Genomic DNA, 23319 nt, shown 5'->3' on the forward strand with positions numbered 1-23319 from the left:
TATCATACATACCAGCTAAGTGACCAGCAATGAGGGATAAATATTTTTATTTTTTATAAAATATTATTTTAAAAAAATATAATCCATTAAAAAATTTATATATATATAATTAAATAAACTAATAATTATATGCGCTAATAAATAAATAAATAATCATTAATAATATCTAAAAACAAATTTTAAAAAATTGATGACAGATGTAAATCAAGATATTTAATCTTAAAAAATAAAACATTAAATTGATAAAATAAAAAAAATATTGGGTCTAACAAACTTGTCCGATCCAAGGTATTAGATTTGATAATCATGCCGAACCCAAACGTCTTGGGCACCCAAAGCACTTGGATCAAGTAGTCATATCAGACTCAATCCATGCCTAACCCAAAGTGCTTGGGTCATATAGTTATACCAGACCCAAGAACATGATTACTAGAATCAATTCTTGTTTGACCCATGACGCTTGGGTCTGACATAATTACATGACCCTAGCTTCTTGGATTCAGTGTGGCTGTTAAACCCAATTCATGCCTGTGGGTCTGGCAATCATGTCCGTCTATTTTATCTAGATTACGAACACTGTGGTGATCGGAAAATTAGAGTCTATATTCTTTAAATCAAATATCTGTTTTGCAATCTATTTTTCAACCAAACACACATATAAAACACCTTAAAAACCTTGAAAACCTCATTATTAGCCTAAAAAACCTAAAACATTGTTCCAAAAACTGAATTCAACTCAAAATAAAAAATCAATGTAAGTCTATATTTGTTTTTTCACGAATTTTTAATGTACAAAAACACCTAATATGAACTCCCCGCATCAAATGGAACAATTTAACATAAAATTTTTTATTTTGGTGGCCTAAATCGGTGTTAATATTAAGTTTCTCTCTTTACTGTCGAAATCCGACGACCCCTCTCTCCTCTCTTAACTAGGGACCTAAAAATAACAAAAATAAATTTTTGTATTAAAATAAAATTGAAGCAATTTTGAAGGACCGTAATTATATAATTTGTATGATTTTTTAAGTTGGAGGATCAAAATGAAAAAGAAATTACACAATGATAAATTTACAGTGAAAACCTCACGTGTGTATTTTAGTATATAAATGATATGTTTTTAACAGTTGGGATATCCTCACATATCTTTGGCTGATTCTCAATAAAATTCTAGACATATTCATTAGTATTTTAATTTTTTTTCCTAAACTAACTTAATTAAAAGAAAAATAATTCTCAAACCAGAGACCAGAGACCCGCAAATATCACAAGCACTAATTGTTTTTGGTTACAATATGAAATTATTTATTTATTTTTTACTTGAAATACATTTGGTCCCTCAATTTTTATATTTAGCTAACTTTAGTTTAATTACTATTATTATTATTATCTTACATATTTTTTTTAAAAAATAAACTTAATTTTATTTAAGTTGAGTAAAAAAATTATTTATTGTTTTGTTTTTCAAAAGATTATTCCATTATTTTTTAGAAGATCTCCAATTTTGATATACAAAACCTATATCCGAACTTACATATAAAAAGCTAATTACTATATGAAGTTTTCACAACTTCATAATTGTTCAAGATTGATGAACACGAGGAAGAATTTGCTGAGTGCCCATATGAGGAACGTGTTCCACTTGTCTGCCTTGGACAATTGTTTCGAACCTTCCAAGAGATACATATGCACACGTGCAAGCTTTTTTCCTAAAAGAAAACCATAGATTAGCCCCTAACCATTTTACTAATTGATAAATAGGTCCACGTATAATATACAATTTCAATTAAGTCCCTTGCCTCTAGAGTTCCTCAATGAGATCTCTCATTTAATATCATCACTAGCTATTAAAATAAAAAATCATTATCATTTCATTGCATGCAATATGCACTTTAGGAAAAGATTAATGGATATGATTGAGGAATAGTAGCAAGTGGGAGGTTCAATTGATATAAATTTTTAGGTTGGAATCTTATTGAAAATTAGAAATACTTTGGGACTAATTTGAGAATTCTTTTTTTTTTTAATCCTTTTAGTTTCTCAATTTTTGAAGGTGATGTGGTGGGGGTGTTAGTGTTTGATGAGTTTCTAAAGATTCAAATCATTTCATATACTTAATTTTAATTCCTATAGATCGAATTCCATGAATATGAATTAGTAGTGTTGATCTCCATTTGCTGGCCACCTTTTATTTCAAGTTATAAAACGGCTCTTTATAATGGTCTATGTCTCATATTAAATTTAAACATTTGAATTTGTATTTATTTATTTATTTATTGTAGACTTGCATTTAGATTTATCATGTGAATAATTAGAAATAATAATTTAATCTGAACTTAATAGATACTTATTCAATTTGATTCAAATAAATAAGTTTTTTTTTTATGGTTATTTTACTCGATGAGTAATGGATATGGTATACATATTATCGAACCAATCCGAAACCCAATCCAAAATATATATTTGCATTATATAAATATACATGTAGAATATTTATGTTTTTTAATTCAATATATTATATGTATATCTCAATATTGACATGATGTGTATAATATTTATCATTTAATATATATATATATATATATATAGTTTAAAAAATATATTATTATTTTATTTTATGTTGAATATTAAATAACAATCGAATAATATATATTTATGTGTATATTCAAATCCGAAAGATAAGATATATCTAAATTTATTTTAATTGATAAATAATGAATTAATTTCATGGAAATAATGTTTCTAAGCAATCCCTTTAGCTTGTCCAATCATCCAAAGTGAGGCACCAAGCAGACTTGTAAGTGGTCTTGGCCAGCAATGAGCCCAACGGTGCCATTTGTCATTAAAGCTGATGTACATGCATTGTCAACTTGGGAGATTAAAAAAGAAGCAATCCTAATTATTCCAAAAAGAAATTTTAAAAATTAAAATGGAATTAACTTATTCAACCTGTAATTAGTGGCAAGAAAAAAATTTGATAAACTAATTAAATCAAGAAAATAAAAATTAATTAAAAAAATCAAATAAAAAAAAATCAATTAAACCAATTAGAATATTTTAAAAAATATTTGGTTTGGTTTGATTTCGGTTTCATAAGTCTGAAACCGAAAAACCTCAACCGAACCGAAGTAGTTTAGTCAAAAATAAACCAAATCAAATAGAAAAACCAAACCGAAACTAATCCCATTAGAAAGTCCAAAAAAAGCCAAAAAAACAATATAGTTTTTGATTTTTAATATAAAATAACCGAACCGAACCGAATCGAAACCAGTCGGTTGTGTTTTGATTTTTTATATAAAATAACATTACTGAACCAAACCAAAATTGAATGGTTGAACCCGATTTCAGTTTTATTTTTTATAAATAAAAACCAAACAAAATAAAAAATAATAACTATGTGCTTAACACTAGATATTGAAATGAGTGGAGTTTTATAATTTCGGCATTAATGGGTTAATAATGGGCAATGAAGGTTGGTAGTGAGCATCACAGCTATAAGAAGCCCCAAGGCATGTGACTACGTGTGCCCTGTTTTTATGATATGATTATTACCACCTGCTCTGTTAGGAGAACAAAGATGGATTGGCAGGTAAGAGTTGCATTATAACAAACAGTTGATCTAACAAGTGACTGAAGGGATATATTACACATTCAGGCTGAATCGAAGCAAACGAAAGACTGGTGAATTTGCTTAAAGAACTATGGCCTGCATTCAGCCATCATTCTTCCATCAGAATATGATTAGACACTCTACTTGCTATTTGACATCCGGACAGTTTTAGGTCAACTCTGCAATGAAGAGGGTTAGTGCATTTAATCAAGTTGGTTGTGCAAGTTCCATGATTTCCAAGAAAGTTGACTATTAATAATGTAAAAAAAAAAAAACATCTCTTTCCACATATCATATTTCCCTTTCCCAGATGACATGTTTCATAATTGGCAGCGGCAGAGTTGTTTAGCTCTTACAGGAACATTGCATGAAAACTACCAATCGATGATGCTGCAAAAGACTGTACATTGGCAATAAAATAATCCTGTTGTCCATGGGTTCTCAGTTCTAAGCTTTTAATGTCAAAGAATGTCAAGACCGTTGTTGCGCTTCTAGTGAACTTGGTGGGGGCCGGGGATACAATTCGAGTACCGCTAAAAATACTGTATTTGATTTTGCAAAACTTGTTTAACTAATAAATGATGCCGACGAAGTTTTCCTGCTGAATAAGGAAGCTTTGCAGGTACAAATACTAAATGTATGTCAACTATAACCTAGCTATACTCAGTCAGAAATATCATCCCCATATATTCCGTTAGTGATATCCAGATCAGCAACAGGTTTACTCCTTACTTTTGACACTCTACCATAAGATTTCAAGGGTTTCCTGCCCTTCTCTGCCTGCAATTCCAACCCCTTTTCTGAAGGTTTTCGTTTTCTCTTCATGCGTGTCCCTCCTGTGTCCTCTGTAAGAGAATCCATTGCAGCATACGAGTTAGACACCACTTGACAAATAAATTAACACGGAACACTTTAGAGTCAGGTTGCTTAAAAGACTCGAATACCAAAAGCCTAGGAATTTAGGCATGATATCATCAGAATTCCATCTGCTAAAACTATACAATTTCATTTTTCACATTGGAGATCAACTATCATACACAAACAGCATTTTCCTAGAAAGACAAGTATAGTGTGGTCTACAATTATTGACAAATCAGGCATGTGGAAAATGTTAAAGTTTTTAAGATAAATCTTGAATCCCAGTTCATGGTATGAAGTGAGAATATTAGCAAACCTCACAGCATGATCATTAGTTATAAGAAAATCACCACTTAAGAATCTTTAAAAATACATATGGTGTTACCTTCAAGAGGACTTGATGCATGATTCATTGCTTGTCCATTCTGTCCAGCTTCTTCAGAAAGCGGTGATCCAGAGTTATTAGAATCCATCAACTTTGAAGAACTTCCCACACACTTGTCTTGTTGCTCAGGAACGTCAGGACATGGGGTAGCTGGCAAGAAACATATTTCTTCTTGAGACATATCTGAATCACTGAAAGCATCTTTCTCCACTGTTACAATATCAACTTCATCATCTTCATTAATATCTGATTCTTTTACCTGCAAGCATACATATACTTTGAGAAACATAGAAACGGACAAAAGACTAGCTCAATCAGCCTTTTTGTGTTTACCTTTTCAGTTTCAGGTATCAAATCAAATTCATCTTCGCGTTCCACATACTCCTCATTCTCCTCTAGCTCTTTGAAGTCCGGGGCAAATGCACTCCAGTTCTCAGTATGGTCCTTAGCCCAAACATAAACCATGCCAGTCAAGGAAACAGAGACGATAATGGGGTGAACAGGATGCCATGCTAAATCAATCAATGCCTCTTTTGGACCTTCAAGGATTTTTACAAGATGCCCAACCCTATCCCATATGTAGATCTTGTGCTCTCCCTTGCTCGCAGAACCACCAATCACCCATTCCCCATCACCACTGAAACAAGGTGCTTTCCAGTGCACTTTGGTGATAGTATCCTGGAATTCCCGGAAAAGTGCTAAGCACTTTGATCCAACAGCCTTCATTTTCTCAACACCAGCTACCTCATCAACAGTCTTGTTCAGGTGCCCCAGCGCAGTGAGACCATCTTTCAGGGGAAGAAGATTTTCATATATCCTGATTGTCCGGTCATTTGAATTTGTGAGAAGATACTGACCATCTCTGCTGAACACTATGTTCTTGATAACAGCACCACCAGGAGTGGGAACCATGGCACGCACTTGAATGCTTTTGTGATCTATTACAAGTATTTCTCCTTTAGAGTTTCCCACATAAACCAGATCCCCAAACTTGTTAAAGCATGCAGCAGTTGGGGTGTAAGGGGGACCATCAGAGGGTTTATTACGTGATGGGGGGGCAGGTCCACTGTCCGCATCAGGTACTGTAACTGGTAGCACAGTGGTGTTTCCTGTGTTAAAATCTACAATCATGGGAGCAGATGAAAGTGGGCATGTCAGGCAGAGAGATGGAGTAGAGGAACCAGGATGTAGCCGGGCTAGTAGTGGGGTGTGATGAAGAGTAATACGTGTAATCTTCTCTCCACTGACAACATCCCAAAGTATTAGTGATTTGTCAGCAGATGACACAAGAATACGATGACCATACTTCGACCAGCAGATACTTGTTATGGCAGCAATACAATCTTTATCCCGGAGCTCTTTTGCAACTCCCCTGGTCTCAAAGTCCCAAATAACACAACTTCCATCAGCACATCCAGCTGGCAAAGAAAACAAAAGCAATTAGGAAATCAGAATATCTTCAAACAATACTGACATATTTCTTTAAGTGGTGAAAAATGAAGAGCAATAAAAATAACCGAGGCCTTAAAGCACGGGCAGAAAGGAATGGTTTCCTTATCAAAGCATAAATCCAGGCTTGAATAAAATCAAGATGAAACACATATTTTCAAGGATTGCATAATGCATAGAACTCCTTTATTGACATTCTATCAGAATTCCACATGGATGGCTTTATCTATTGCAGGAATTCACCTTCTTCTTATGCTCAGCACCATTGACACGCACAACTATAACTAACATAAAATCCATGTGTACTACAGAACTTTATAGGCCATTACTGATAAATCCATGCCCACTACACCTCTTGGTGGAGGCCATTACTGATAAAGCCATTCTCGCTACACCTTTTGGTGGCTCCTTGTACCATGGCACATATAACATCCTTAGGACATAGCTGAAAAGTTGCTCATTTGAATGGTTTTTTCAAGGCTTTCAGGAAACTATTTGCAATAGGCTAGACACAAGTGAAGAGCCTAAAAGATTGAACTAATCTTAAGTGATTAACAGGGAGAGGCTTCACAGATAAAGACAATTGAGGTTCGCTCCAAATTATTAGACAATAATTCTTTCTAGTTTCTCCAATTCATGTATGGTATCCTAACTACAAAGCACTAATAATAACAATCAATTAACTACAAATTATACCACCTCTATTGCCATTCAAACCACTAAAACCATGCTCATCTAAGCCCACACAAAGAAGATTAATAAAAACAAGACATCACTAACCATCTACCCTCGACAAAATCAAATAGTTCATTAAAAATAACATTAACATCAACAACAAAACTCATAAAACCCCAACATTAACACCTTGCGGCATTCTTGCCTGGAAATTTAATTCCTCTTATACACAAAACTCTACATTATCTCCAACAACTAAATAAATAAAACAAAAAATTTACACAAGCACAGTAGCAAAAACCCATCACGAAAACACCAAGAACAATCAAACTAATAAAAAACAATCAAGACCCACAATAGCTTAGCAGTCTAGCTAACCACTACTACCTACATTACTCAAGCACATAAAGCTCTAATCACATACCAGCAAGAAGCGTGCCGCGGCGATTGAAAGCAATGCACTTCGTAACCCCATGATGCAAATACTCCTCTATTACCTCTGGAAAATCCCCTTGCAGTGGATCTTTTCGAGAAAAAAAACCCAGAACATTAGCCAAAATTAGTACAGTAAAATACAATATTTCAGCACATAAACGAAAACCCAGAAATAAAATAAGCCAAAGAAAAGCAAAGAGAGAGAGAGCTGACCAATAATTGGTGCATTCATGGGTCTGTTGCTGAATTTTCCCTAATTCTTATGTTGCTGACAATAAGCTTAAAAAGAAAGAAACATTGGTTTGCGTTTTTTAATCTTTCTAGTGTAGTGAGTAAGGATGAAAGTAGAGTCGGAGGAGGAGAATTGTGGCGTCGTGGCGGCGCGGCGGAGGAGGAGTTTTGTCGTGAGGAAGACAGGGAAGGGAAGTCGAGTTCTGTTACAATTCCGAGAGTGAGGGAAGTTTAATTATTTTCGGATATTGCATGTTCATCTAACAAAACGCTACACCTTTTTTTATAGTTTTTTTTTTAATTTTTTAATCTAAAGTAAATGGTAAAATATATTTTAGCCCCTACAGTTTCCACAAGAGTTCACTTAAGCCCCTATGATATTTCTTAATGTTAGATCCATAGTTTCCAAAAGTATCAATTTAGTCCTTTTCTGTCAAGTAGCCATAGGCAATGTATCTTGTCTTGATGTATTTATATATTGAAGGATTAAAAGTTAGTGGAAATAGAAAATAATAATAATAATAATAATGCTAGTAATAATTTGTGAGAGAAAATTAAAAATTACTTGGTGTGTAGTTTGAGATAAAAAAAAAAAAAAAGCAGTAACATTGCTTGGAGGGTCACGATTATCTTATAAAAAAACACCAATTTATGGGGGTAATGATTACCCCTTTTAATAATTCATCTACTAATAAATAAATAAATAAATAAATAAAAGTTTACTCTTGTAAAATTTAGCATCCTCTTGACCTCTACCAAGCATAATGTGTCTTCTATGTAGAATATTAACTTTATCACATATTGGAAAAATATTAAGAGATAGTGATTTTATTGTATATTTATTTACTATTTATTTTATTATAAATCACTATAAATTAAAATAATAATTTTTTAAAATTTTTATTTTAATCTTTAAGTTTTTATTTTGCACGATTGAATCTTTTTAAGCTTAAATTAACAGTCAATCAGTTTTTTTATGAGATGGTAAATTAATAAATAGAGAATCAATGTGAAAAAACAAGCAAAATAGATGATATATTCTAATTTCATCCAAAAACTTAGTTTAGTTCCTTATCTTTTTAACTTAATAGCTGATTAGTCCCTTAGGTTTTTCAAATTTAAATTTGTTATCAAATTTTATTTTCATCAATTCTCATTTTTTTTAACTTAATAAGTGATCTTTTTAACTTTATTTTTCTTTTTTTTTTGTTAGAAGAGAGAGAGAGAGAGCTCGCTAGATTCTGGTGTAGAGAGAGTTCATTGTTGACACCTGGTGTCAACGAGTTCCACTAAGTGATGAGAGTGATTGTTTTAAGCCTTCATATAGCCTGAAAATCATATCTAAATCAAGGATGTGATATTTTCTTAAGTTTGATTTTGTGGTTTAGACCATTTTTTGGGTTTATTAGGTTGATAGATTGGTTTTTTGGTATTCTAAATGTGTTTGTAAGATTTTTTTCGATGAAATGGGTTGAAAAACCAGTTTTTTAACTTATAGCTTTGATTTTCCAATCACTATAGTGGTGGGTGAAATCTAGGTTGGCAGATGACATGTCGTTTGCCACATAGAGCGACGTGTCATTTGCCTTTTTTTTTTCAAAAGAAAATTGAAGTAGATAACAAGTTGTTCATTTTTTAAATAAAAAAATAATAATGAGTCTGGGCTTGAATGCCTACATGCCTAGGCTTTTCGTTTTAAAGTCCCAAGGTGTTGGGCCATTAGGTTGCACTGCTAGGCTCTTATTTTCAACTTTTTTTTTTTAAAAAAAAGTATATTTAGGTTAGATATAAATTTATAAAAAAACAAAATTATTAAACTCAATTAAAGTCTATGACGTGAATCACAACTTCGATGAGTTAAACCACATCATCTAGGCTATTATTGTTTTCTCTTTTTTATGCATTTTTTTGTCCCTCAATTTTTAAAAATACAGTTCCTCCCTTTCTTATTGATAAACTATTTTTTATTTAAATTAAAAATTTTAAAAATAAAATTTTATCTTTTGTTGTCAATGATTTGTCTTTGCTTTCTCAGTCCCACACGCTCTTCATGATTTTTTTCCTTTTTTAAAAAAAATATTTCATGAAAAAAGGTTGACAAACATTTTATTGTCATATAAATCTATTAAATAAAAAATAATCTTTAGGATAAAAAAAATACTGAATCCGAATGCGTGGTTGACTTGCATCACAAGTCTGATTGGTTCGCCCGAATTCGCATAATGTTTTTTGAATTAAGTGTTGTTTTTTACCAGTTTTATCCTTGAACATTGAGTTAATTAAAGATTTAGATTTTCAATTTATTTTTTACAAGATCATCCCAACAAGTTTTGCATATCAACCTGGGTAGATTTAATGTGTTTCCGTCTTAATATTAGATAAAATTATTGTTTACTTTACAATAGATTTAAATTCATCTTTAAAATTTATTTAAATTCACTTTACTTTTTATTTTTGCATTTAAAAAAAAACTATTTACTCTAACATGTGACATAACGTGAGCCAATAAGCTAGACTTTAAGATTTCTTTTTACAATAGATTTTAAGGGTTTTTATTGTTGTCTTATTTTTTTTATATATTATTAAATTAATTAAGATTTAATTCCTATTTAAAAATATAATTGTTTTTTAAACTTTTTTCTGGGTTTTTTTTTTCGGTCCGCTGAGTGATATCATACGGGACACCAATCTAATATACGCTAAGATTGTTGGGAAAATATGGATTTGAAGGAGAAAAAAAAATAAAATCGATAGTTGTACAACTAGTAAATACACAAACACATCGCATATATTACTGCACGTATTAATTACTATGCTGATTTGAGATTTTTTTTTCCACTGTGTTCGTCTGGGAAAAAACTCTATTTAAATTACCACTCAACCTGCATTCTTAAGCATTATTGATATATGATAGTATAATATAATAATTCTAAAATATTCAACAAAAGTTTCATAACATTGTTACTATCCCCCTAGTTAAGTGCAAAAAAAAAAATTAAAAAAAAAACAGCTCAATATTTCACTACACAGTAAAACACTTAACATTTTTAATATATGTGATAATAATAATAATTCTAAAATATTCAACAAAAGTTTCATAACATTGTTAGTATCAGACTTTGCAAAATTTACCTCGTATTCCTCTTGGCCTTTCCCTCTTTAATTTGGTATTTAAATAGTAAATACCATGGTTATTAAAACTAATCTATTCAACAAGTCAACTTATTGACCCACCCATCAGATCTCTAGACCAGACCAGACTGAGTTTTACATGACAACAAGTAGAAATTAACATGTGTGATATAATCTTCCCTAAAGTTTTTTCATCATTATAAAATGCATTGTATAAATGTCAAACTATACTTTTGAAATGCTTATGTTTGAAACCATAGTTTGATTTCAATTAATTTAGTACTTAAATAGTAAATATTATTAAACTTGATGCAACCGATAAATAAATTTATTGATCCACCAACTAGATTCAATGCTTAGGCCGAGTTTTAAATTTATAAAGGTGGAAGTTGAACCATGTGATCTAGTCCACTTGTATTAAGTTTTTTTTTTCATAATCACAATAAAACTTTATATTTATAAATTTTTTATGTTGAAAATATAGTTTGATTTCAATTAATTTGGTGTTTAAAAAGTAAATATTATTGTTATTAAACCTGATCTAACCAGCAGGTCAACTCATTTACTCGTCAATCAAACCCCTAGATTGGGTCAAGTTTTAAATTATAATGGGTGGAAGTAAACCCATGTGATGTGGTCTTTATTAAGAGTTTTTTTTTTCCACAATGAAACACATTGTATGAATGTTAAATTATAATTTTAAAATGTTTATGCTGAAATCATAATTCGATTTAATTTTAACAAGTTTGATATAATCCATATGTAATCCCCTTATTTGATTGACCCACTTAAAACTCGTTTGACTTTTAAAAAATTAAAAAAATTATGTTGTTCGAAGCTAAGTTAACCCTCTTGATTCATGATTTAAACCTTAGATTAGGTCATAAGTTAAGTTAAGTTGTGTTTAATAACCTTATTAAAAATAGGATTTGTGATTAAAAAAAAATTAACACAAATTTAATGTAAATAAGTCTCAATATAAATTCTTTATACAAGTCTAAAGAATAAGAAATACATTAAGTACAGTACTTAGTCTTAATTTACCTCAAACACTTTTGAAGCAAATTAATCATCAAACAACAATTAATTTAATTTTGTGGATCCCCTTCTCTACATCACTTGAGTAGCACCAGTTGATGTCCTCGTTTCCATGTTATGTTCTGTGATATCCCCATGCTTGGTTACATCATATTTTTCTCCATCACCCCACAATGCATAAGCCTCCTCACCATGCACAGCATCATCCCCAATAAGCAATTGTTCCTCAGACATTCTCAATGGTATCACAAAGCTTATCACTACACAGATAATTGATGTAACGACAACGTTCCATCCAATAATGAAAGCACCACCAACTAGTTGTTTGAGTATTTGGATTCCACCGGAACCACCATAGACACCTCCCCTTGAGTTTGTCACCGGCAAAAATAGTGCACATAGCTCAGGTTCTGCAAAGAGGCCTGTAAGAACACCCCCTAGAAGGCCAGCAACAGCATGAGTGTGAAACACTCCTAGTGTGTCATCAATTTTTTGCAGTAGTGTCCATCTTTTGTGAACAATCATCATGGTAAACCATGGAACACTACCAGATAAAATTCCCATGATTATGGCAGCCCATCCTTGAACAAGACCTGAAAAATATATAATTATAGAAACTCCAAATCAACCTTATTTTACGAATAACCAGTAATTTTTTCCATGCTCTTTTTTTTTTCCAATTCAAATCAATTAAAACTCCAAATCTACCATGTCTCAAATCTAACTGGCAGGCGGATTGTAGTTTTACAACATAGGATTTTAGTGCTATAAAAATCCGTAGCAAAACGTCTAAGAAAAGAATACCATTTCTAATTTGAACTTCAGTATCAAGCCCCTATGATGAAGGCCTCAGTTTTGAGACCGATGGATTTCAGATCAAGATATAGCACAGTCATTGAAAATTTAGCCTAACTTGGCCCAGTTTATAAACTTTTCATCCATCTTAAATTTGGTGGGTTTTAAATAAAAAAATTCAAAATTTTGCCAATTAGCATTTAGACCCTGTTTGCAAACGATCCCATGTCTTAAGAGGGAGCTGCATATTTTGACTAAAAGAAGAATTATGCACTGAATGTTACCTAACTTTGATAAATGAAATGGGAAGAAACGTGGCAACAATTATGGCCACTAAAAGTTGAAGAGTGAGTTGGTGCTCACTACGAATTCGGTGCTTCATGAAGAAATAATGCAGCCTACCTTTGTTGAATTCTAGCTGCCATTTGAAAAGCCTATAAAAGGTTGTGTTGAGAGCAGAAGCATGCGTATCAACGAGAGAGAGAGAGAGAGAGAGAGAGAGGTTTTGCCATTGTGGCAGCGACACGAGCTGTCATGAGCAGCAGCTCGTGGAGGCTGGTAAAATGTGGGTGATAGAGAAAGACGAGACACTTGCAAGAGAGTGTGGGTATGAGGTTTGGTCTTTGTCCTCCATTATTATTGTAAATTGTGGTGTTTCTCCTGTTCAGTATTACTGTCTATTTCATTGATATACGCAAATTACTGAACATATTAAATTTGTTGTGCTTAGTTTCTGGGCAAAAATCATTGATATACGCAAATTACTGAACATAACCTAGATCATGTTTAGTATCTTATATGGATTCGAAGGAAAAGATTTAGAAAGTTTATAAGCTTCAAGCACCATATCTAATTTCATTTAAAAACTTTTTTTTTTGAAAAAAATATACTAGAAAGTCAAGAGTATAAGGTTAAACAATACTTTGAAATGGTTAATCAGGTGCAAATTTATAGCAATATCATCAATAATCATATGATAAACATGAACTAAAATCATCAAATTGCCTCCTTTGTTGAACATATGAATTATGTGATCTTTATTAAGTAATACTTTAAAAGACGTGGAGAAACTACTGTAGCTTCTCCACACCTTTCACTTATTAATAATATTATATTATTATAATTATTATATTATATTATAGAACTTTTTTTTTAATTTTTTTTTGTTTTTTTAATGAATTTTTTTTGTTTGATTTAGTTTGTTAATGTTAAATTTTTTTTATTTAATTATCAGATTTTTATGATACGGATCCCGGGTTTGATGGGTTAACCTGGTTTGACGGGTTAACCCGGATTTTTTTTCTTTTTAATTAATTTTTTTAGTTTAATTTGTTAATGTTAAATTTCTTTCTATTTAATTATCAGACTTTCACGACACATATCCTGGGCTTAACGAGTTAACTTGGTTTGATGGGTTAACCCAGTTAATTCTAGGTAAACCTGTCAATTTTTTTTTCTATTTAGTTATCAAACTTTCATGACGCGAATCCCAGATTTTACGGGTTAACCTGATTTGAAGGGTTAACCTAATGAATTCAGATTTTTCTTTTCATTATTTTTTTTCTTCATGTTGGTTTTTTTCTTTGTTTTTTTCTTTTTAATTAATCTACTTAATTATCACGCTTTTGTGACACGACTTTATAGCCAGACCCACATCCAATATTCTTGGGTCCGGTGTTGCAGTCAGGCTTACTTAAACTTGGGTCATGCAAGTTTAATGTTATTATTAATATTATAAATATTACTTTTAGGTCAGGCGTTGCAGCCAAACATAAGACTCTTGGGTATAGCTTTGCAGAAAAACCTAACACTTTTAAATCTTAGATTGTTTTTTTTATATTTTTATGCAAAAAAAAGACCCGCGGCATCGCGCGGGTCATGAATTATGTGATCTTTATAAGCTCCTAAACCTCTTGACTAAGTTATATGATACTTAATATATCTTCCACTTACATTGGGATTCTAAGGTAATTTTTGCTTTTCAAAATGTTTTTTAATTTATTTTTCATCTAAAAAGGTATTAAATTGATTTTTTTATATTTTTTTTATTTTGATGTGTTGTTATTAAAAATAAAAAAAAATCATTATTTTGACATATTTTCAATTAAAAAATATTTTTTTAAAAAGACTTTACATCACATTATAAAAAATATTTAAGAAACTTTTAAACTTCGAATATCATCTCTTTCTAAAAGACTATTTTCATCTTCAAATCTAGCACACAAGAATATAAAAACTTATTTGTTTTTATGTTTTAAAAGTATTTTTTAAAAAAATATTTTTTTTATTTTAAATTAATATTTTTCGATATTTTTAGATTATTTTAATATGCTAATGTCAAAAATAAATTTTAAAAAATATAACAAAAATTATTTCAATGTATATTCAAGTGAAAAATATTTTAAAAAATAACTGCTATGACAATAACAAATAATAAGCTCTAAAGAGATGCAAATTTAGTAGCTTTGTCTTCAACTTTTGATAAGTTGGATTATCCTATGTTGTACCTCATCAAATTTATATTGAAATCTAAGCTTTAGGAAAATGATTTTTTTCTTCACTTTCTTTACCAAAATATCGTTCTACATGATTGGATCCCACGTGAACAATATTTCCTCCCTAATCTTTTATTTTAAAGTCTATTAAACTAAATTAATCCTTCAGCTAGCTATTCCTTTTTCATGTTTCCTTCCATTACCAATGAATGAAAGTATGAACGAACAAATTAGAACTTATGAAATAATTCTATAAGTTAAATAATTTGTGAACAAGTTTGCTATGGCCAGGAACAAATATGGAAAAGTCATATGATGCTAGGTAGGGAAAACTAGTCATTTAACATGCGATTTGTTATGGGTTATATTTTTTTTTAAAAAAAAATTAGGCATGCAAGTTATTTTAATATATTTTTTTATATAAAAAAATTTAAAGTGTAAATTAAAAAACCTATGTAAGTAAGATCAAGATATTCGATAACATAAAATGAGACATGCATTCAATTGTGTTTATTGAACTTAGTTTTTTTTAATAAATAAAGATAAATCCACACCCTAAAAAAATTAATGACTTAAAAAGATAAACACAAATGAAATTGACTGAATAAACTTACGACATAAAAATATTACGCAAGGCCGAACACATTAACAATATAATTTAAAAACAAATATTTTTTATTTTAAAAAATAAACTTCATTTGTAAAAAATTTTTTAGATGAATTAGAATAATATTTTCAAAAAAAGAAATAGAAACAAAACAACTAAAAAAAACTTATATCAAAAAAAGACAAGCAAAAATCATAACCTAAATCATGAGACCAAGATAAATCCATAAAAAAACTTGAAGATAATTACATAAGCAATATTAAAAAAAACTAATATTGAACAATAAGATCATACAAAGCCAAATTTCCAACAAAATAAATGTTGAAAAATAAAATCATGAAAAAATAATTACACAAAAGGATAAAAAAAATAAGGGTAAGAAAAAACATTAATTAGAGGGATAAAAATTTTCAATTGGAGGGTTTAATTGAATTGAAAAATAACTTTAATAAAATAAAGAAAATTAAAAGAATAAGGGTCACACTGAAAAAATTAAAATAACAAAAAAATTGATTGAATGATGAAATTGAAAGAAAAAGAACTTCAACAAAAGTGTATAATGACACAATTAGAAATTAAAAAAAAACGAGGACTGGAATAAAAAACAGAACATATGAGAAATTGCAATTAAATGACTAAATTGAAAAGAATATAAATTTCTATAAATGAAAAAGGAATGAAATAAGAAATAAATAGAATGAGGACTGAAATTGAAAAGTAAGAAAAAAAAGACAATGAAGTACTTCACATGCTAAGAGAGAAAAAAAATCAAACAATCATTAGTGACAATCCAACCATCATAAGCTGTCACACACCACTTCAAATGGAAAAGGATACGATAACACATCTAGAGAGATGATAAAAGGCCAGCTATGTCTACTGGGTAGCGTTACACGCACCGTCTGAATGACACGAACGCCACCCACGGGTCGGAACGTGTCGAGCATGCTCCAGCAGCTTTAAGCATTATAAAATTTTAAAAAATATATAAAAATACTAAAACGCCCCTCACGACCCCGATAATTACACAAAATACCTATGTGAAAGTACAAAATACCTCCAAATGCTAAGTTTATGTTTTGTCTCTTCCAAGGTTAAATATGTAGTTGTACTGTATATTTAAATTTGAAAATCTTAAAATACTCTTATCCAACAACGCAATATTTTTTTGACCCCGAAGGTAAATACATATTTTGTTGTTAAGAATCTTATGCTAAGTTAAGAAAACTCTTAATAAATAATTTTATATTTTGTTGTCTTTAGAGGCCAAATAATATTTTTGTTATGAAAAAAAAAGTATCATTGCCCCCCACCAAGAAGCTTAACTGTTTTGGACCAAAGGATGCAAGGATAATTTTATTGCAGGCGAAGATATATTTTATTGTATATTGAACTACAGCAAAACAACCACACTATTTAATGTTTTAGGTAGTTTGATTTTTCAAGAAAAAGATTATTGAATGCTTAGTTCTAGCTCCAAGACCAATAAAAATCTCAATAGTGAAAATACATGCATGGTGATTGGATCGAGAGCAAACATAACACGGCGAGGGAAGTCGAAATTACCTGCACCAGGAGTAATGCAAACAAGGCCAGTTATCATGCCCTGAACAGCACCGATGACAGAAGGTTTCTTGAAGAAAATGACATCTAGCCAGGTCCATACAAGAAGACTAGTAGCTGCGCAAATGTTAGTGTTAAGAACGGCCATGGAAGAGTCAATATTGGCAGTGTATGGATCTCCGCCGTTGAAGCCAGCCCATCCCATCCACAGCAACCCTGCCCCTGCTAACATTAGCAGTACATTGTTTGGTGGAAATCTCTCTCTATCCTTTGATGATCTTGGACCTACCTGCATCAGTTAATTTGAGAAATTTCTCACCACCAACCTTTTGAAAGATTCTCTCCTCACGTCATGGAAGAAATCTTAAGAACAAAACAAAAATATTACGTTCTTGTTCTTAGTCAGCTCCAATAATCTGACAAAAATATCAATTCTAAAATTATTTGTTATACTATTAATGAATTCATTTCTTGTAACCGGCCGAATCTAATTAAGAGGTGGTTTGTTACTGTGTTTTAAAAGTGATTTAAAAAATTAATTCTTTTTAGTATTTATATATTATTTTAATATGTTGTTATCGAAAATAAATTTTTAAAAATAAAAAAATATTATTTTAATATATTTTAAAATAAAAAAATAAATAAATATTATAGTAGTCAAGCCATCAATCCCAAAGAAAAATGAGAGAGCTTACCTCTTTCTTGAGCTATATGAATTAGCTAAATAAAAATTAATTTGTTATTTATATTTTTTTAGCAAGGTTGAAAATTCCACTAAAATCTAGTTTTTTCCTTATATGCAATATGATTTAAGAAAAAAAGAAAAGAAAAGAAAATCATGGAAGGGCAGTACTACACTACTATTAGAGATACTTTCTCATGTTTCAATGCTGAAAATGAAGAGAAAAGGCTTTTTTTTTTATATTCAAGGGAAAAACCAGCATCTATATATGGTCTCAAAATTTTGAAAATGTAACCCCTAAATAAACATTAAGAATTAAAACAGGTCAGTAAGTAAAATTTGCTTAAATTAAACACTAAAACAATTAATTAATTCAAAGGACTGAAGATCCATATTCACTACAAATTATAATGTTTCTGTACCAAGACAAGGTTTCTGCAATATCTTCCTGGGTAGCAGAAATTAATTTCATGATGATTAGCAGTCAAAGTTATGCAGCAAGTTGCATTTCAAAGCGTCAAGCTCACAAAGACTTGTTCAGAGGCAAAGAAGAAGAAGAAGAAGAAGGACTGACCCAAAAGGCAGTAGTCAAGCCGGCGATCCCTGAAGAAAGATGAATAACATAACCACCAGAATAGTCCATGACACCCCAGTGAAACAAGAATCCACCGCCCCACAAGCTGAAGGCACCAACAGTGTAAGAGAAAGTGAGCCAAAGTGGCACAAAAGCCATCCAAGCCTTAAAATTCATTCTTCCAAGCACTGATCCAGCCAAAAGAATAAGAGTGATTGCAGCAAACACGCACTGAAACCAAACCATGGAAGCCATGGGATAAAATGGTGTAGCCATTGGAGTCTCCACACCACCGTTATCGTAGACCTGTGTGGTCTCAGGGAGTGCAGCTTGCTTGATTAGAAACTTCTGGCCTAAGGCAGGTCCTGCTTTGCCCCAAAAGGGCAAGAGCTTATCCCCAAAAGACATTTTGTAGGCCCAAACCACCCAGCAGATTACAACAGCTGCGAAAGCGTAAAAGGCCATGAAAGCTGAATTGACTGCCCATTTTTTCTTGACAATGCTTCCATAGAGAATTACAAGTCCTGGCACACTCTGGAGACCAACAAGGGTGGCTGAGATCATTTGCCATGCGTTATCGCCCTTGTTTAACCAGTCAGGAACTGAAGCAACTAAGCCTCCTTGGTATGCCACTGGGACTGGGTTAGGTTGAGGAGCAGCCATGGTATTTTAGAGGATTGTGACTAGCTACTGCGCCTTCTACTGGCCTAGCTCTGTTTTTTTTCCCTACAATATGCAAGACCTTTCTGTAGAAGGAAATGGACGCAAGGGCTTCATAAATTTATAATGGAAAGTCTTATGGGAAAAATATTGCATCGAATATTGTGATTAATAATTTTTTTTAGTTTGTCTTGGACTTTTAAGACTATTAATTTTCAGGTTTTTTTACTTTCTTTAGGTTGATTTTTTAGTATAAATCTCTTTGAGAGATATATTTTACGTTAGAGTTATTTATTTAATAAAAAAATAAAAATAAAAATTCAATACGACAATCTTATTCGATTTTAATCTAATCTTTCTAATTTATTGTCTTTTAATACGTTATTCTCATCCACGGTGGGAAGAAAATAGTCTTTCAGTTATAAATTTTATTTCATTTATCAAAGGATGAGAATGATAAATTTTATTATTAGATTACATTCATGAAAGTTTATAATTGTAAATCTTGGGCCAAAGTTTTTTAATTATTGTCTTCTTCTTCGTTAATTTATCAGAGTAAGGCTCGAAACATGATTTTATATTTAATTATTTAAAATATATTTTTAAATATTTTTATACATTTTAATAAGAAAAAACAAGGGGAGTGAAGCCTAAAGAAATCCCCCCTCTTCCCATTAAAAGGTTTTTCCAAGAGAGTTAACTAATTAATTATTTCCCATTCTTACATATTATCTCCCTTTCCTTCCTCTCCACTCACCCCCTTCCCAAATGCACTATAAATACTTTTAATTAGATCACTTAGAAAGTATCCTATGCGTTGACTATAATGCGGGCATAGTGGGCTAAGGTCTCTATGAACACATGTGATTTAAATAAAAAAAAAAGAATTTCTATATTAATGATGGTGATTACACGAGATAAAAACAACACTCAATTAATAATAATAATAAAACAAATCCCTATATACCCAAACCTGTCAATCTCCATGTGTGAAAGAGAGAAAAATGCTACCTCCTTAATTTTGGAATTGCCGCAGCTTACATGAAGAGCACTATCATTGATGCATTTCTTGCCTCTCTACTGACAAAACACTAGGAACAAGTCGGTGTACATAGAGTTGTACGATAGTGCAATAGTTGTTTTTTTAGAGTATGTTTTATTTAAAATAAATTAAAATAATTTTTTGAAAAAATTAATTTTGATATCAGTATATAAAAACAATATAAAAATATATTTTTTTTAAAAGTATTTTTAAAACTCAAAAATAAAAAATTAAACTTCTTGAGCAAGGGGTTAATGTGTTTTTTTTTTCATAATTAAAATATTATTTTACCTTTAAAATCAACCAAATAAAATAATATTATATATTTACCCTTGGAGTTAAAAAAAATTTAAAATATTTTTAAAATATAAAAACAGACAGTAGTAATTAACTAAGTCTACTAATGCATACAAAGATCCATCCCGATGGAAAAGGATCTTTTGCTTCTGATCTAAGCAAAAAAAAAAAAGAAAAAAAGATATTAAGACTTTTTATTTTATTTTGTATATTACATGGAAAGATTCAAAAAACGGTACCTTGTCATACTGGCTAGCTTAGCTGGACAACTTTATTATTATAGGACCATCACTGTAGTACTAAATAATGTCAAGCTGGGCAGTAATGGAGGGCGAGGATCACGTGAATCTTTTCTCGAGATCCATATGAGTATTATATATCCCAGGAATCTTCAATTATATGTGCAATTATCATTTTTTTTTTATTTGTAGTTAATATTCCATACACACTCATCGTACGTGCATGGCCTTCTGCCTTAAAGGATTTTTCCCTTCTTTTCGTTTTCTTAATATTAAATTGTGTATTTAAATGCCCAACGACCCACTTGGTAATATATATATTTTATTTACGTGGCTGTCCGGACCAGTTTGCATACAGCTCGACCAATTTTATAGGTTCTAAAGTAATTAACGACCATGCAAGTTTCTAGTGGTCCTGAGTTTTGTGGGACTCGAACTGGTAATTTTTAAAAAGCAACTCTAAAATCTGACTAGTTGAGTTACACCCCTCATGGTTATAATATTTTCATACCTGATCTTTGAAAATCATTATTAAAAATAATATAAAATCCTTTTGAAATGTCATTCAACAATTCAAAATTCAAAATTTGGGTTTATATAATTTTCTAGTATGATAATAATATTTAATAATGAATTAAACATCATTCGTTAGTATTTTTTAATTAATTTAATAAAAAAAATCAAGATGAGTGTATGAAAGTTTGGAATTTTTAAAGGTTTTGATGTTGAAATCTTACACGCATTTGAATTTTTGGAGTACTATTTTTTTTTAGAAGATAGACCATTAATATTTTGTCTATTAGTTTATTTTCTAATTTGTTTAAAGATAGCCTGAGATTATTTGATCAAAAATTAAATCTTAAATAAATGAATTAAAAATCAATTTATCTTACCGGCGTATCTAATTAATTGATAATTAATTGATTATGCTGCCGTTATCTATGGGCAGTTCACGTGATTAGATGCATCCAGTTGAACATAACAGGCACATCACTTTATCATTTTTAATTATGTTTATATTTCTGTTAATTTTCAAATCCAACGAAGCCAGGAAAATTAGGTAATATCTAAATTCTCCGCATCGATCGTCTTGCAATTGTGCATGCCTATTGATAATATCTTTAGTACAGTGTTTACATGCTTTCACGTTTAGATTAAAATAAATTTTTAATAAAATATTAGTGTTTTATTAACTAAATAATAACGAATTTAAATTTTATTATTCAATTCTATTTGATAATATCCTTAATTTTATCTAACATTTTAAGTTCTATTTAATAATATCCTTAGTTTTATCTAACATTATAAGTTTTTGAATTTAAAATTTGATCATAAAATTGTAAAAGAATTAACATTTAATTTCTCAAAAAAATTAGGATACACTTTTAAAAATCACTTGGGTAAATTATCACGGGAGAGAGAGACATACTGAAAATTGATCATGCTAATTGATTTGGGTTATGCCAATTAATCAATCAAAAAGGATAAAATTTAATGGTTGAAAACAAATTATTTGATAATTGAATTTTTATTTTAATAAAGGAAAACAATAATGGTTGATTTTTTATTTTAATATTTAGAATGATCTACCATTATTATTATTATTATTATTGAAAAAAAAACATAAACTTGATTTGAAGGATAAAATTAAAAACCATAAAAACTTTGACAAAAGAAAAATATTAAAAAAACAAAAGAAAAAGGACCAAATCAAAATTAGTATTATTTGTATTGGAAAAACAAAAACAAAAAACTTTATATTAAAAATAAACTTGAAAGCTATGAAAACTTTGATAAAAGAGCAAAGGAAAAATAATCAAGAGTTGAAGGACCAGATTGAAAATATTATATATACAAATTAGAATTGAAGGATTAAATTGAGAATAAATAAAAATTTAACACAAGAAAAAAAAATGAAAACTCAAAGGACTGAATTTGAAATATAAAAAAAGAACAAGAGTTAATTTTTTGAGTTAAAAGAGAGAAATGAAGGAAAAAAGAAAGAAAGAAAGGGCCATCGGTTACAAACTGACCACTTTTAGCAGACATGTGCCACCAATAAAGAAAAAAAGGCATGAATTGGAAACACAAAAAAAAAAACGAGTTAATTTTTTGAGGTAGAAAAGAGAAATGAAGGGAAAAGAAAGAAAGAAATAAAGGGTCACCGATTATAAACTGACCACCTTTAGCAGACATGTGCCACCAATAAAGAAAAAAGGGCATAGAGGAGAGCCAAATGAGAAGATGAAAGCTCATTTTCCACCATCAGAAGATGCCACACGTGCTGTTCAAAATACATTACGCCTCCCACATCGTAATTTCTCTTTACATTTAAAAATTATAAATTAAGTAGTAATTACATTACTACCCTTTACCAAACCAACAATTAAAAAAAACCAAGAGAAAAAGATGCCAACACTCTTGTTTTAATGACTTATTTTTTTTTGTCCCTAAGGTTATATGTATAATCTTTCTGTATGCTTAAAAAGAAAAAGAAACCAATACCCTACCCCATAATTTTAGTTTTTTTTTATCCTAAGGGTATTTTGGTT

At 30.4% G+C, this 23319-nt stretch overlaps 2 protein-coding genes across 2 annotated transcripts; both read right to left on the reverse strand.

Moving 5' to 3' along the window:
* Window positions 1-3998: 3998 nt before the first annotated feature.
* LOC133706305 (protein RBL-like) lies at window positions 3999-7907 on the reverse strand. The gene is made up of 5 exons (XM_062131814.1): window positions 7626-7907; window positions 7402-7500; window positions 5187-6271; window positions 4854-5112; window positions 3999-4455 (listed from the first exon to the last, which is right to left on the reverse strand). The coding sequence occupies exons 1-5, from the start codon at window positions 7642-7644 to the stop codon at window positions 4274-4276; spliced, it is 1644 nt and encodes a 547-aa protein (XP_061987798.1). The 5' UTR covers window positions 7645-7907; the 3' UTR covers window positions 3999-4273.
* Window positions 7908-11731: 3824 nt separating this feature from the next.
* LOC133668608 (ammonium transporter 3 member 1-like) lies at window positions 11732-19328 on the reverse strand. Its single transcript, XM_062088562.1, has 3 exons — window positions 18530-19328; window positions 17277-17562; window positions 11732-12406 (listed from the first exon to the last, which is right to left on the reverse strand). Exons 1-3 carry the CDS (start codon window positions 19190-19192, stop codon window positions 11886-11888), a joined length of 1470 nt encoding a protein of 489 aa, XP_061944546.1. The 5' UTR covers window positions 19193-19328; the 3' UTR covers window positions 11732-11885.
* Between the last annotated feature and the right edge of the window lie 3991 nt (window positions 19329-23319).

The sequence above is a fragment of the Populus nigra genome, chromosome 11, assembly GCF_951802175.1.
Source record: "Populus nigra chromosome 11, ddPopNigr1.1, whole genome shotgun sequence".
Lineage (NCBI taxonomy): Eukaryota > Viridiplantae > Streptophyta > Magnoliopsida > Malpighiales > Salicaceae > Populus > Populus nigra.

Bases quoted from the DNA above. Each gene is read 5' to 3' on its own strand.
- LOC133706305 (XM_062131814.1), bottom strand. The intron at 6,272-7,401 runs GTATGTGATTAG...TTTCTTTGCCAG, and splicing joins CCGCGGCACGCTTCTTGCTG to CTGGATGTGCTGATGGAAGT. The intron at 5,113-5,186 runs GTAAACACAAAA...GTATGCTTGCAG, and splicing joins TGATACCTGAAACTGAAAAG to GTAAAAGAATCAGATATTAA.
- LOC133668608 (XM_062088562.1), bottom strand. From the start codon at position 19,192: ATGGCTGCTCCTCAACCTAACCCAGTCCCAGTGGCATACCAAGGAGGC. The intron at 17,563-18,529 runs GTCAGTCCTTCT...TAACTGATGCAG, and splicing joins GCTTGACTACTGCCTTTTGG to GTAGGTCCAAGATCATCAAA. The intron at 12,407-17,276 runs GTAATTTCGACT...TATATTTTTCAG, and splicing joins TTGCATTACTCCTGGTGCAG to GTCTTGTTCAAGGATGGGCT.